This window comes from Electrona antarctica (genome assembly GCF_951216825.1).
Source record: "Electrona antarctica genome assembly, chromosome: 17".
Lineage (NCBI taxonomy): Eukaryota > Metazoa > Chordata > Actinopteri > Myctophiformes > Myctophidae > Electrona > Electrona antarctica.
Window position 1 is genome coordinate 28,525,235 of NC_136798.1, and position 16,531 is coordinate 28,541,765.

The 16,531-nt window shown below is 46.7% G+C and overlaps 1 protein-coding gene across 3 annotated transcripts in view; it reads right to left on the bottom strand.

Annotated features, from left to right (window-relative positions):
* The window catches only part of bach2b (BTB and CNC homology 1, basic leucine zipper transcription factor 2b), a 123,574-nt gene that overhangs the window by 8,881 nt on the left and 98,162 nt on the right, over positions 1-16,531 (bottom strand). For all 3 annotated transcript variants that reach the window (XM_079526003.1, XM_079526001.1, XM_079526002.1), the window contains one exon: positions 11,702-13,312. In XM_079526003.1, coding sequence (XP_079382129.1) covers positions 11,702-13,312 — 1,611 coding nt within the window. The remainder of the gene's footprint in view (positions 1-11,701; positions 13,313-16,531) is intronic.

A 16,531-nucleotide genomic window follows, 5' to 3' on the forward strand; every position in this document is an offset into this window, starting at 1 on the left:
CATCCATGATGGTGGTTCGGGCCCAGAAAAGTTAATTATTAATATAGAAGCACTTTATCCATATTTTATACTTTGGCTATTGTGACGCACAGTGAGCATACACATTTGCTAAGTTGTGAACATGTGAACATTTCTTGAAAATGTTTGACAAATCATTTACAAAAAAAAACTTCTCTTCTGGGGATCCCTGTCACAAAATGTTTTCAGAAGGTGGTCCGGCGGCCAAAATACACGTCAATTTAGGGGGAGGGGGGTCCTTGACATGAGAAGGTTTGAGAACCAGCGCGATATGACAGACCACAAGACACATCATATCATGAGTAGAGCAAAGGGTCTGTTGTACTGCACAGCGGTATAGCGGAACTGATTTGGCCTTGTGAGCTTCCTGTCACACCACTTGGCTCTGTTTCATGTTTGGCCTGATAAAGAACAATGTGCTGATTTCTCAGGACTGCTTCCTCATTCCTCCTCCCACTCTGCTCTAGCTGCGATCAATATTTGCAACCGCCAGACGATACGCTTAGTAGAAACAAGCTTAACGCCCCCACACTGCACTGCGAGCGAGAGTGAAAGAGAGACAGAGAGACAGAGATAAGAGGAGAGTGGGGGCAGGGGGAGGTAGAAGAGAAATACAGCAGCAGAGAGATAGAGCACCGCAGAAAAGCCAGAAAAAACAACAACTGAGAAGCAGAAGGAATCAAAGGAAGAGATACAGAGAAAGTAACCAGGAAAGAGAAGGAAGTACATGCAGACGAGTGGGGAGGAAGCGAGGGTGAGAGAGAAAAGAAGAGAAAAGAAGTGTGCCCTTCTGAATAGACTCACTTAAAGAGATGCTCAATCGACATGACTGCACAGTAAAATCCTGTGTGTTAGTAGGGGACTAGGGGAGATTTACCCTTTTATGGACCCAGTTAACCAAATGAACCACAGTGTAGTACCATAGTCGCTCCATCGTTTTTGTTGTTTCCATAAAAATGGAAAGTGACGACTGAGAAGGGGGGCGTGGGAGAAGATAGATCAATCAAATCAAACAAATGATCTACACATTTACACAATACTACCTATACCTACTATAAAGGGGTTTAAGTGGTTATATTCTCGTTGTCACGTGAGGTTCATTTTGCAGTATTCAAAGCACTGTGTGTGTGTGTGTGTGTGTGTGTGTGTGTGTGTGTGTGTGTGTGTGTGTGTGTGTGTGTGTGTGTGTGTGTGTGTGTGTGTGTGTGTGTGTGTGTGTGTGTGTGTGTGTGTGTGTGCGTGTGTGTGGTTTGAATGAGTCACACAATGACTGACCTCTCAGCCAGTCAATGTCTCTGATCTCTTGACCTCATTGACTGAGAGAGCTCACATTGGGTGCAGCTCAGAGGCCATTCAAACACGGCAGTAAAGAAATCACGGCCATTGCGTGTTTTACAGTGGCAGTCATTGTATGTGGAGGTCCCTCTTCACACATGTAGCATGTAGGAGGTCCCTCTTCACACATGTAGCATGTAGGAGGTCCCTCTTCACACATGTAGCATGTAGGAGGTCCCTCTTCACACATGTAGCATGTAGGAGGTCCCTCTTCACACATGTAGCATGTAGGAGGTCCCTCGTCACACATGTAGCATGTAGGAGGTCCCTCGTCACACATGTAGCATGTAGGAGGTCCCTCTTCACACATGTAGCATGTAGGAGGTCCCTCTTCACACATGTAGCATGTAGGAGGTCCCTCTTCACACATGTAGCATGTAGGAGGTCCCTCTTCACACATGTAGCATGTAGGAGGTCCCTCTTCACACATGTAGCATGTAGGAGGTCCCTCTTCATACATGTAGCATGTAGGAGGTCCCTCTTCACACATGTAGCATGTAGAATGTAGCATGCCGCCGCAACACATCAGCAATATGTCGTTGCTGTCAGGTGGAAACCTGGTATGTCCAAAAATGGGCGAAAAATAGCAAAAATAGCAGATCTAGAAGCTCACAACGCGCCACAACGAGAGGGCTACTCTTGCGCGACACTTTGGTACGACAAAGTAGAACATTTATTTAGGCTATGAAAAAAGAAATAACTAGAAAAAGTGCCCCTCGGGGCACAGGTCTCCACCAGGCCAGGTCAGGTTGTGGCCTCCTGGTGGCGCTATAATAGGCCAATGTGAAAAGGGTGCCATTTCTTCATACGCCTTTGATGGAAATTGGATGATTTGAGGCATTTTGTTCCAAAAATGTGTTTTGCAAAAATCAACCTGTTTGTGGTGCTATAACAGGCCAATGTGAAAAGGGTGGGATATATTCCTCAGCCTAGTAAGAAAATGTGTGAAAGATTTCACGTAAATTGCATGCTGTGTTCATGATTTGAGGCTTTTGTTCAAAACGGGGCAATCTTGCAAACTGTGAAAGCCAATTATAGCCAATTAGGATGGAATATGAAATATCGGACAGATCCGACTTGAGCACATGATCATAGAGATACTGTGTAACGATTTGTGAGATTTTTGGACAGAATCTGGAGGAGTAATATCAAAAAATGTGTTTTACAAAAGTCGGCCTCCTGGTGGCGCTATAAAAGGCAGATGCGGAAAATGCAGGTCAAAGGTTTGTCCTTGGCTTCTAGGGAGTGTGCATGCAACGTTTCACGCAGATCGGTGCAGTTTTAGGTACAAAATTTGAAAAGCTGCCTCATGGTGGTGCTATAACAGGCCGTTCTGGAAAATGTGGGGCAGAGGTTCATCGTTGGCATCCAGGGAGTGTGTGTGCAAAGTTTGGCATCGACCGGGTTAACGGTGCCGGAGATTAGCTGGTAACAGACGGACACACACGGACGGAGTGCAAAACATACTCTCTCCCCATGCCTTCGGCCTGGTGGAGACAAAAATTAAATATGGAGATTTTTAAGGTTTCTACCCGACAGCAACTATATTATTCGTTCATCATGTACACAATCTTGCACGTGAAACTCTTGTTTTTTTCTTACGATCCCACGGTTTTTGTAACCCCTTTGTTTCACCCAGTGTCATGAATTGTCTAATGTAATCCTGGGCGCTACACTCCCTCTGCCAACCTGGGGAGAGCAACGGACTGACCTCATGCTTCCTTCACTGCGAGAGGAGTACAAACTGCTTCTTTTCACCTGACAGGGGGGAGTTTCCCCGGTTGGACGTAGCGCGTGGAAGGAACACGTTATTCCGACCAGTTCCTTTCCCCTCCATCAGGCGCCCCGGCTGGCCAGAGGGAGGCAGTATAGAGACCAGAATGTTGAAACTCAATCTTACATGTCGATATACAGAGTTAGTTTTACTTCATTTTACTTTTAACTGTTTTATTTCCTTCTTCTCTTTTGCTGTATTCTAGCTCCCTATAGAGCCAGGGGGGTGGGGGGGTTGCTGTTTGGTTCCCCCACGCCACGAGGGAGACTCAGGTCTGAATCCAGATGATGTGTCACTGGGGGCTCCTCCAGGATCAAGTTTCTCCATGGAGGTGGCAGGCCAAAGGGGAGTGAATGCAACAGAGTGGTAAGCCCAGAGAAGCTAATGTTTCCCCTGGCCAAGAGGGGCGGATTCCCCTTTGGCTGATGTTTGGTTTCCCAGGCGTGAAACCATACTGAGCAGTGGGATTTATCTGTGAATGTGTTGTGCATGTGTGTAAAAGGGCTAATTCAGACAGCGGCGATTTTATTTCTATGCAATGAGCTTGTAGACCGGCTATTTTAACCACTTAAATCCTCTAGAGAGCCGGACTAGGGTCACAGCTGTACTTTGACCACTTTTTTCCTCACCAAAAACAGCAAATCTACAGCAAATGCCACTCCCCCCCACTCCCCCTTCAAGTGGTTAAAGTGCACAACATATAAATCGGGCTTAAAAGAGTTCCGTCCAGTCGCGAATTCTTCGGTCTGTAAACTATAGGCTTAGCACATAATTATGTGGCTCATGCAAAAGGCACACAACAACAACAAGCACGCCACCCCATAGACCCCCCCCCCCCCACCCCCACCCCCACAGACCTCACGTGACTCGGGCCACCTTGGAGCGACTGCGCCTCTTGGGTCAAAGCAGGCTTCAAGAACTTCCTTCCCGGTCCAGGGGGATTCATTGTCTCCAGTGAGTTCAGACAGTGCGGCTATTTTTATCAGTGCCTACCCTGCACATGCTCTCTCCATTATTTCCAGTGAACTTTGGAAAAAGCACAGCTTTCTTTGTAAGATGCCAATTATTTCACACTGGAAGCTGTTGAACTAAGGCAGAGCAACGCTTGGGAGAAAGCTATAGTTTGATTAGTTTGATTAACTAAAGAGGAGTTCATACTACTTTGTAAAAACAAAAGATCAAATTGACAATGTGATACGAAAATAAAAAGGGACATGCCAGCAGAAAATGACACTCATTTTTGTTTATTGCCAAAAGTGCCCACTTAAACCAAAATAAAAAAACATACTGTATCTGACAAACAAAATAGCTGGTAATCCAGATTCCTGGAATACCCTTGAGACCACCAGTAAACCTGTCATAAACAAAACAGTCCAACCTGTGTGTACACAAATATTGTGTTTTTAGTTAACTTCACAAAAATGGCAAAAAAAGAAAGTAATTCTTGAATGCAAATATGAATGCATATAGTCATTGCAAACTTCCAGGCACTACATTGAGACGTGTTGTTTGAGCGTAGAAGTAGAAGGTCTATTTCCGCCATCATGCGACACCATCGTACGGCGATGCAAGTCTAAAATAGGCCACTTAAACCCCAGCATCTCGTGGGGAATCCTTTAGCAGTACTGTGGCCAATCTGCAAGCTTATAGTGTAGACTAGAGCAAAAACTGAAAAGTCACTAGTATAGAGCCCTGAGGGACTCCAATCAACCAATAGGGTGTAAGTGGTTCATTACGTGTATAGTCCCCGATAGCGCCTGGACCAGGGGCCCTGCCATTATGCTCTGCAAACACAGCCAGAGAGCAGCTCTCTCCCTGGGGGCTGAGCCTGTTTGTACAGCCCTATACAGTACAGTCAGGTTCAGAGGGGTGACCGACTGACTGACTGGGGGGGGAATGAAGAGAGACACAGGAAGCATGAGGCGGCATTCATTTCACCAGATCAGCAGTTCACCCAATGCTTCAGCTCCAGACCCCAAACAGACATTTGGTGTCTTCCCGGGACCCAAGCACACAAACATAACCAAATGAATAATACAAAAAATGAATTGACCACTTAAGCCCTATTTAATAGTGAAAATAGCTCATCTAACAGTGTCACAGCGACGTGTAGATAGCTTGTATCTTTCTTCTTCTTTCTTTTTTTTGAGTGGTGTAAACCACTCCTACAACTGGCTTTGTTAGTTTACGTGTCTGTTCGTACCAAAAGAAATCACACCCGTGTGAACTGAGTGGTGTAAGGTCTTATATAGACTGATCAGCTGTGGTCTGACGTAATGTCTGACATAATGAAATCACACCCGTGTGAACTGGGTGACTATAGCAACCATGCTAAGTTTTTGGTACGAACAGACAGACAGACAAACTAACAAAGCCAGTTGTAGGAGTGGTTTACACCACTCAAAAACAGTTTACGTGTCTGTTCGTACCAAAAAAATGAGCATGGTTGCTATGGTCACCCAGTTCACACGGGTGTGATTTCATTACGTCAGACATTACGTCAGACCACAACTGATCAGTCTATATAAGACCTTACACCACTCAGTTCACACGGGTGTGATTCTTTTTTATTCTTTTGAATCATTTCAATCGTTTTCAATAACAATATATATTTTCTTTTATAGTACCGGTAATACAAAACTTAAGAAGAGATATTTCCCTCCTGGCCGATAAAAATGGGTCCACGACCCAAAAATCCCCTGTTTGGGAACCACTGCAGCAGATAAAGGCTAAAGGGGCAGCAGAAGGAGGGTAAGCTGACACTGGGCTTCATTTTACATTCACTTTAATTGTTTGTCACCTAGATCAGGGGTTCTCAACGTTTTTGGCCGGGGACCCCCGGAAATGCTTTGGCAATGTCTCGGGACCCCCGCCCCGCCCCCTCCCGACCCCCAATATAAATTGACTGCTACAATAACCTTAAACCATTTTGGGTGGGAACCCCTTTTGGTGTTTTAAGCATTGTTATAATTTAGCTATTGAAAAATAGCAGATCTACAAGCTCATAGCGCGCCACCGAGTGGCGCGCTACGAGCTTGTAGATCTGCTATTTTTGAAAAATCGTGAAAATAAAATTAAAACCCCCCCCCCCTTTTTTTTTTTTTTTTTAAATAATTTGGGGACCCCCTAAAATAATTTGGCGACCCCCCGAGGGGTCGCGACCCACGGGTTGAGAACCCCTGACCTAGATGCACAGGTCAAGTATGTGAAAAGCTTAAGATGGGAAGCTAAGCTACCATAGCTATATATATTCACAAGCCTTTGCATCACCGACATGATCTTGCACCTTTCCTTTTAGATTACTTTGTCCTATTTGCCTGTTATTATTGACGTCTTCTGCACAGAATATGTATTGTATTGTATTGTATTGTATTGTATTGTATTGTATTGTATTGTATTGTATTGTATTGTATTGTATTGTATTGTATTGTGCTATATTCTGCCTTGTGAAGCACTTTGGTACAATGAGAGTTGTTTTTAAATGTGCTATATAAATACATTTGATTTGATTTGATTTGATAAAAACATTAAAAAACAAAAACAAAAAAACTGGTTAGAACAGGATTTGTAAGACAACCTAAAATCACTCAATTAAAAAAAAATAACATTAAGGACAAAAAAAAACATGTGTATTGCACACTAGTCTATCCTTGTATTCACTGTTGTGAGCAACTGAGCACCTTGCCTTGACCTCTGCTATAAGGCCATGGGCAAAAACCACAAACTAGCGCCGCCGGCAATGAGACCTGGGAAACATTCATTCATAATAAACCTTATCAGCGGCCCAGTGATAGCACAGGGGAAAGCTGGCAGATAATCCTGAATGTGAGTCAATACAGATTGGACGGCAGGATATTGTGCGTGGCAATGGAGTGCCAACAACGGGAGTGTGCCCTGTGACGCACGCACGTGCGTGCACACGCACGCTCACACACATGTGCGACACGCACGCGGTGTACAATCCAATCGCCGATTTAATCGACAGGCAAAAAAAAATCACCTTTGCTTTAATTTCTGCTATGGACCTATGGCTGTGCAGCACAGTTGCAGGACAACGTATAAAATAGGGCTTAAGTGGTTAATCAGCTTAATACATTTAATAGATAATACAAAAAAAATTCATGTTGATTAGTTGATGAAGAAAGTGCTTCTCGCCTTTTTGATTAATCTAGAAAGTAATCGTTAGAACAATCTAAAATATTCTGTATTTGCAGTCCTACGCACGCACACACACACACACACACACACACACACACACACACACACACACACACACACACACACACACACACACACACACACACACACACACACACACAGAGATGACAAAGGGAAGTGAAATGTCTCTGAGTCATTCTTTGGGTGGTGGTGGTGGTGGTGGTGGTGGGGGGGGGGAGCAGGTCTCCTGGGTTTGGTGACAGCTCAGTCTTGTGTAACTCAATCCAATGTGATTCACACACAGCAGCAGCATTCAGAAGGCAAGGGCCCCCTTTTACCAAAAGGTCTATAAATCTAAACCAATGCCCGTGAGTGTGGCTATGAAGGTAATAATTACATATTACCAGTGGGGCTCTCTCTCTCTCTCTCTCTCTCTCTCTCTCTCTCTCTCTCTCTCTCTCTCTCTCTTATATCTGGCTGTGCTGTGTGTGTGCTAGTGTTTAATTCTCCCCGCGGTCAGAGGCACAACCTGTCACGTCTCTCCAGCCCCTTTGGACCGGATTTCATACTCCGCCGCACGACCGTGCCGTGCGCCGAAAATAGCCGACCTACGAGCTCACAGCACGGTTGCATCAGCGAGTCAGCGACGTGTCGTGAGCTTGTGGGTCGGCTATTTTCGCCGCTCAGCACCGTTGTGCGACAGAGCATAAAACAGGCTTCTTCGTGAAGTGGGGGACTTGCTCTATGGATCTGATCACCATGGCAACGCACCAGTTTCTCTCTCTCTCTCATCCCCCCCCCCCCCTTTTCTCTCTCTCTTTCTTCTCCGAACCCCCTTGTGCACTAAGGCCAGGAAAAACAGAGCACCTTCGTCTGTCCACCAGGCACATCAAAACTAATTCTGCATGCTCGAATCAAACATTTGGCTCAGTTGGCATAATTATGGGATGGAAGGATAGACTATAGCAGCTAAGAGGTCGGACCATGTGGAGACCCTAAACGGTCCAGATATGTCTCTGCGTGTCGCTAAGACATTAAGGAATCGCTACTCGCTTGAAAGTGCAAAACATTTACTCATAATGTAACACCCTCTGCGTAGCTGCTTGCTCAGGTACAGAGAGAGAGCATCAGTTAAACACCTAGAGTTTTCATTTACGTTTCACACTGTGAAATTGAGCTCTTATATCTATCAGGGATAACCCTCCCCCCTGCATTTTTAAGCCTTTAAGGCAGCGGTAGTGATGAGAGAGACAGGAACTGTGGCGACTGGCGAGAGACAGTATAGGGTAAAAAGACATTGAGCCAATGGCCCGGGAATCAAACCAGGGACCCATGCCAGGCTGTCAGGGCATTGCACCCATGTGGTATGCAACCCTAATGCCTTATCAGTAGCAGGACTCTTCTGATGATGATTACATTTAATTTCCATTCATTCCTTCATTTCCCCTCGGTAAATTAAATGTAATGTCATTTTGAAGGTGAAATTCGAGCGGGGCATCAAAGCGTTTACCCTGTCGACACATAACAATGATTTGGTCTCTCATTTTCCCTTGGCAAAGTGAAAGGCGTCAAACTGTTACACAAGTGACTGTCACTGCCTGTTTAGTCTGTCCTGCACTGATCTTTCCCCAAGTAAACAACAACAGTCGTCTGGCTGAGCGGGCAGCCCTGAGTACGTCTGGCCTGCCAGGATTAGTGGGATGATGATTAGAGGATTGGCCGTCCATCTATCCTTGTCAGCACTGTAGCGTGTGGTGGAACGTTCCACACCTCTCTGCCCACTGATGATCACTCACCAGGGGTGGAAGAATTTACTTAAAGTAAAAGTAGCAATATCATAATGTGAAAATCTTTCACAAGTAAAAGCTCTCTATTCAAATATTTTCCCTGTAACTAAAAATGTACAAAGTCAAATAAATTACTCAAATGTTTCAAAAGTTGTCAAACGTTTTAGAAAATAGCCTATCTACAAGCACACGGTGCGTCGTGGTGTGATGCATTGTACAATATGTATTTTTATTTTTTTCTCATGAATAAACTTGTATGTTCTGTATGGTAGAAATACATTATTACAATATAAGTTATACAATTGGGGTGGTTGTATTTTGTCTCCCTGCTCACCTACAGTTGGGTGCCACCGATATTGTCCCTTATTATTTGACCCATTTAGGCCTGACCTCAAAATTTAAAAAAATCCTTCTAAATCCTCCAGTTTTCTGAAATAAATATTTTCACGATTTAAAAAAAATAGCAGACCTACAAGCTCGTAGCGCGCCACTCGGTGGCGCGCTACGAGCTTGCTATTTTTCAATAGCTAAATTATAACATAATGTTTAAAACACCAAAAGGGGTTCCCGCCCAAAATGGGTTAACTGTCCTTTTGCGCAGATCACGCAAACCTCAGCAAAAAGAAAAGGACAATATCGATGGCCTCCAACTGTAGATCATGTCGAAGGTCATGTCTCACCTAGACACAGGATCTGACACATTTTGATCAGGCTCTATTAGCTCAATGGTACTAACAAGCATCAGCACTCTGGCAGGAAACCAGGTTCAAATCTGGGGCAGAAGAGGACAGTTACAGCTTTAAAGCCGATTACTGAAATATACAAATAAATGACAATGACTGGTACCAATAATTCAAATGAATAATGTACCTACTTATACTTACTTTCAAACCCTAACGTAACCCTAAAAATCACACCCGTGTGAACTGAGCGGTGCAACTGTACTGTAATTGTTATAGTTACTGAACTCCTGTACAACTCGTACTGTACAGTACTCAGTACTCTGTACTGTACAGTACTGTACGAGTATGTACTCATACTGTACTGTACTGTACTGTACTGTACTGTACTGTACTGTACTGTACTGTACTGTACTGTACTGTACTGTACTGTACTGTACTGTACTGTACTGTACTGTACTGTACTGTACTGTACTGTACTCAGTGTGAAGCTCAACAGCAACACTTAGGCCCAGCGGTATTGCAGCAGTTGAGGCCTCGTGCTCATACATAGGCCTCGTGCTCATACATACAGACCCACCCACAGACACACAAAGTTAGTCATTGGAGCGCTTACACCGCTCAAAAATAGCCGAGCTACAAGCTCACAAAATATTTTGTGATGGAGATGAAGATGGAGATATGACATGTTCATTTCATCCTGATATTTTTATACAGATAATGGAAACGATTCGAACGATTATGCAAAATATGCACAATCATAATTGCGGCAGGCAATATCACTGCAATAATTCAAAGGCTGTACGCTCTTTGTGACATGCAACGCACCTTCACAGCGACAGCAACAAATTGGTGATCAACCACAAATGTCAGTAGCCCAAATGCTGGCGTGCCTAGCTACCGTGAGCATGATCACGAGCATATTTATGAGAGGCGGATTATAGATGTCAGGGTTTGTGGCGGAGGCTGACATGAGCTAGTTAGGCTGAGCTGGCACTGACGGGGGGATGGAGGAGAGCGCTGCGAGGAATAACATCAGAGGGCCAGTCTGTCCCTTAGAGAATCCTGACCCTTCTGGCTCAGAAACACACGCACGCACGCACGCACGCACGCACGCACGCACGCACGCACGCACGCACGCACGCACGCACGCACGCACGCACGCATGCACACAAACACCTCTCCACCAATCACATTCCTCGAAGAATCCACGCCTCCACCCGGTGAGAGCTCAGAATCCTCTGGCTACATTCGGATCTCTCGCATTCAGACTCATTACACAGATATCCAGTAGTGCATACAGCAGATTAATAAAATCAAAGCACATCTATGCCCTTTGGTGGTGCTGTAAATCTCATACCTAACCGCCCCGCGTCTGCTATACACGATGATTTAATGACTGCTAATGCAGACCTGGAGAGCACGGGGCCACCGCAGCTCTAATTAGCCGAGGTGGGACAGAGTGCCATGGCCACATTACATAGTATTAACATGATAGGACAGTGGTTCACAGCCTTGTTTCCTTGGAGCTCTCCCCAGTTCTTACTACTGTACATCGGCTACAAGCTCAGAACGTGCTGTGATGCGATGCGTTGTGAGCTTGTGGGTCGACGCTTTTTGAAAAGTATACTGACACTGTGTTGAAGACCCAAGTGTCGAAACGCCTTGCTCATCTGTAAAATACATTAAAATATGTTTTTTCTAAGTGCCTCAGTATTTTTTCCCTACAGTCTGCCTCACCACAACCACAGGGTTCCTTTTCTACTATACTGACTATATACTGCTATCACAATGAGAACATATACTGTAAAGGCAGACAGCAGGTGAATGTAAGTAATGATTTTGTGCCACAGTATTTTCTTACATTTGTGACCACCCCTCAAACAGACAAGGCCCCAGGTCGAGGGAACCACTGATGAAAAATAATAACAGTTATTTGACACACTCACCTCTGGCCCGCGCTCCTGCACGCTGTCTCCCTCTGAGAAGGAGCCCGACTCGTCGCTGGAGTTGGTGACGTACGACTGCTCGCACTTGATCTTGGCGGGGCGCACCGGGCCGAAGAGCGCGTCGACGCCCACCCCGCCGCCCTGCTCGGCACCGGGGTCGGCGTTATTGAGGCAGCGTGCCACGCTCATGGAGCACGGCGACGAGGAGAACTCGAACTGGGGCAGGCTGCACGGCGAGCCCCCGCTGCCGTCCTCAGCGTAGGAGTAGGACGAGCAGGAGCTGGAGGTGCGCGTGCGCGTCTCGCAGGGCGGCGAGCGCGGGCACACCTTGATTGGCACGGGGCAGCTGGTGTTGGGCCGCGGGCGGCACAGGAGAGGGGGGTCCGCGGCGGAGGAGGGCGTGACGGCGCCGCCACCGCCGCCGCCCGGGCAGTACGTCTGGGAGCTGGGGAGGGACTGGCTGGCGCCGGCCCACAGGCCCTTCATGGGCGTGTGCTCGTTAGAGAGGTCCATCTCCAGCGAGTTCTCGCCGGGGTAGGAGTGCGCCGGCGTCCCACTCAGGCGTTCGCAGGACGCCCCCGAGGAGAAGATGACGCTGCTGCGGCGGTCCAGCTCCGCCTCCTGCTTGCAGACGCCGTCGCAGGAGGCCGACCTGAGCGACAGGCCAGCGGGGAAGCCGTCCACGACGTCCTGCGGGGACGGGACGGACGGGCCCAGCTCCCCGCCGGCGAAAGGCCTGAGGTCTTTTTTGTGATCTCCCTGAGAGGTTCCTTTGTCCTGGGCGGGGCAGACGAGTCTGTTGGCGAATAGCTGCTGTGGGGCGCTGGGCAGGCCGGGCAGGTCCACCGCCCCTTTCTTGAAGAAGGCTCGGAGGCAGGAGGGAGACTTGGTTCTCTTGGTTCTCTCCGTCGTGGACACGGGGCAGTCCATCTCCATGGCCGTCACGTCGTCCTTGTCCCTGGCCTCCTGTTCGTCCCCGGACAGGCATAGTGAGATGGCCACCTCCTCCGCCCGTGGCTCCACCTTGATTTGGGCCAGCGCCGGCAGCCGACCCGGGCCCTGTGGCGGCGAGTCGCCCACGCTGCTCTCCTTTAATGTGCTTGGAAAACCTGAGGTACTGGTGTGTGACGAGGTGTCGTTATTGTGCTTGTTGCAGGCCCACTGGTACTTCCTGTATTTGGGGCAGCGGGGCAGGTCCGACGACGCCCCGTGCCGGTCGTAGTCCAGCCGTCCGTCCGGGGACCCGAAGCCCCCGGGCGCGGACGCCGCTAGCCGCGACTCGTCGTCGGGCCGACGCAAGGACGCGAGGCCGTCCGCTCGCCGCCGCGACTTCGGGGAGGAGGAGGAGGTGATAGGAGGCCGGACCACCTCCGGCTGCATGTCCTCGTCCTCCGAGTTCTTGGCCTCGCCGCCGGCCACCTTGCGGCAGAGCAGAAGGCCGTCGTCTTCGCTGCGCAGCTGGGCCTCCAGGAATCGAAAGCACGAGTCCTCCAGGTTGTGCATGCGCAGGAATTCAGCACAGCGGATGACCTCCTGGATGTTGTCTCTGCTGAGTAACAGCTTAGCAGTGTAGGCAAACTGCAACAATGGGGCGAATCCCCTGGCAGTGACCTGCGAAAAAACAGGGAAATTGCCAGCATTACGATCAGCGCAGCCTTTGTTCGCGGCCCTCGGAGTGTGCTGAGACAACCCGACAGCTCTAATGACCATAAACAAACACTGTAAAGTACCATTTAATCTTTCATCGGGTCAGCAGCGAACATTCTTTACAATGGTAAATAAAAACTGGTGCTTGTTGGTTGGTGGCAGGTTGTGTGTGCAGCCTCATGTTCATCACAATAACCCTTTGGTTCAAGCACATACACCCCTGTCTGTCCTGCAGGCAGTGGGTTTGACACATTTATTTTGAAATGCCAAATATTGTAACATTTAAGGTAGGCCTATATTATTCAATATCATTATACAAACACATGAACAGATTTTTTTTAACAACTTAAGCTCTGTTGAAAAACGTTCATAAACAGCCGATCTGCAAGCTCACAGCTTGTAGATGTGCGATTAGTAAAAAAAGAAAAGTAGATGGGCTGCATATCTGCCGATACGATGCAGTAAGATCATCTTGATAAGTATAACCTACTGCTGATTATCGCTTGATTTTCATTCTAATCCACTACTATATCGGGCAAAGTGATATATCAGTCGCCCCCCCCCCCTGTCCCTGTCATCTGTTTCATGTCTCATGTGTGTTCATATTTCTCACTGACTTTTTACAAGATTCTGTTCACTGTAGCCTACAGTCTGTCTATGTAAGGGAATCTGATTCTCTCATCTTTAATATGATGGACGCAGCACACTCCCCCGTTGCAATTTCTATTAATTTTGACAGACAGTCGGAATGTGAGGAGGGAGTGTGGCTCGGGAGCAGAGAAAGGGGCTGTGGTGGAATTCCATCTGAGACCAGTGGAGGGGGTCCAGGATCAAGCATGGATGTGTTGAGCTCCCACCAGCTCTCTATAGAAGCCTATATACTTGCTTGACCTGGGTCCCTGCACAGGGGTCCCACAGGGGTCCCACAGGGGTCCCACAGGGGTATATACTTAAGTTGGCGCTCTTTTTGTTTCCCTCTACACCAAATCTCTTTGCCAAAAATAGTTGATCTACAAGGCAAGCACACAACTTGTGAACTTGTACATGGGCTACTTTTGCCCAAATAAATGTTATTTTATTTTCACAGAATGACATGCCCTGGATAGAGATGGTAGGGTGCATGTGGTTAAACATTTTGGACGGACGGACAGACAGACAGACAGACAGACAGACGGACGGACGGACGGACGGACGGACGGACGGACGGACGGACGGACGGACGGACGGACGGACGGACGGACGGACGGACAGACAGACAGACAGACAGACAGACAGACAGACAGACAGACAGACAGACAGACAGACAGACAGACAGACAGACAGACAGACAGACAGACAGACGGAATTAAATGGGGGAATGAAATGGGGGCATCATTTGGGGTACCAGGAGATGCATTCGATGCATTCGATAGCATTCGCATTTAACCTCAAATTAAATTATTTCATGCATATTTTCCTCCACCTCTCAAAACCTTTTGGCACATTAATTATATTTTAGATCGGTGCATCTCAAACAACACCCATCCATCTACAGTACATGTGACAAGTGTTTTCTTGTCTGCTACCATACGTTTACACTTTCAACCTCGTGTCCCTATTTTGGGCATGCAAAAGCAAACCAAAGCAAAAGAATAACACATTGCCATGTGACATGTTGTGAGCTTGTAGATGTGATATGTTCCATATTTTTGAAATGGGACTTATGTCATTTTTTTCTAGATTATTTTCAGAAATGACGCTTCTGGTGAAAGATTACTCTGAGACAAAACTTAAGAACTACATGATGATGAAGATGACACGTTGCTACAGATCATAGTATATTGTTAGGACCATTTATGGGTGCAGTTTCTGCTAATGTGGACTGGAAAATAAAAAGTTATTGCTGGGAGTTTGTGAAAGAGCAGAATTCCACTTTATCATCCACACACAGCATCTGACCCTGGGCTGAAAGACTCAGACTCACGGCTTCTCCATGTTGACACTCATGTTTGATGATTTTACACCTGCTGCTCTGTTCTTCCTTTCTTTAACCCTGCACTGAATGTTTTCCACCTGCACAAGAAGCACTTCAGAATCCATAGTGCTATCTATCCATTACTATTATATATTATTAAACACTTTTGAACATCTTGCAGTTCTGTGTACCCTTCTACTCTATTCCCTCTTTTCCTGTAACGTTGAGAGCCTGCACAAATAAATAGAGGGTATGCGTGTGACATCATCATCAAACCCGGAAGTTATGCAGGAACACCTACTGAGTGGCCAAAAACTACTTTCTGGCCTCGACAGCCCATACATCCACACAGAAAAGTCTGATCTGATGCATTAAACAACATTAAACAATGTTAAACTCACTTTGCATGTTGCTTTGCCACTCGATGTGCCATTCACTTTAAGCATGCGCATACTCTCTATAGTTTGCCCTCTCTTTTACGCCTGCAATCTTGTTATGTGGCAATAAAGTTGTTTCTGATTCTGATGGGTTCCATGTCCTGAATGGAGATTCAATTTACAATTTACAATTTAGGCATTTAGCAGACTCTCTTAATCCAGGGTGATTTACAGTAAGCAAGAACAACACAAGGTTATACATCAAATACATCAACTAGGATCATGAGTAAACTAAGAACCTAACATCCGTCTAGCATATCTGTACAATGAAACCACTATAGAATGCTATGTCTACATAATATGCTATCTAAATTACATATTTTAGCCTTCACATGCGCCTGCAAGGTCATCGAGGCTAGGGCAATGGGCAGTGCTACTACGGGCTAAGGTGGAGTCTGAAGAGGTGAGTTTTCAGACTACGGCGGAAGATTGGGAGTGAGTTTGCAGTTCTAACTGCAATGGGGAGTTCATTCCGTTCACTCCCACAGTATCTCTGTCTCACTGTGTGCATCAGCGCAGGCAGACAGCCCCAAGACAAAGTGGCTGTAAAGCCTAACGGTTTGTAATAATGCGGCTTATCCTCGTTGTAGCCATGTGGCATGGGATGAGAGGGAAGCAAGGGAAGCCTTCCATTTAGACTTAATGCTAGATAATTAGGTAAACTCCTGAGCCTGCACAAGTCCGCTTGCTGGTGCTACGAAGACACACACGACACAGAGAAAGCAGGGCCATCTTGGCAGTGCTGGCTTTAACCACTTAAGTTGTATTTAGGAAATCTTCGAAATTCGTTCA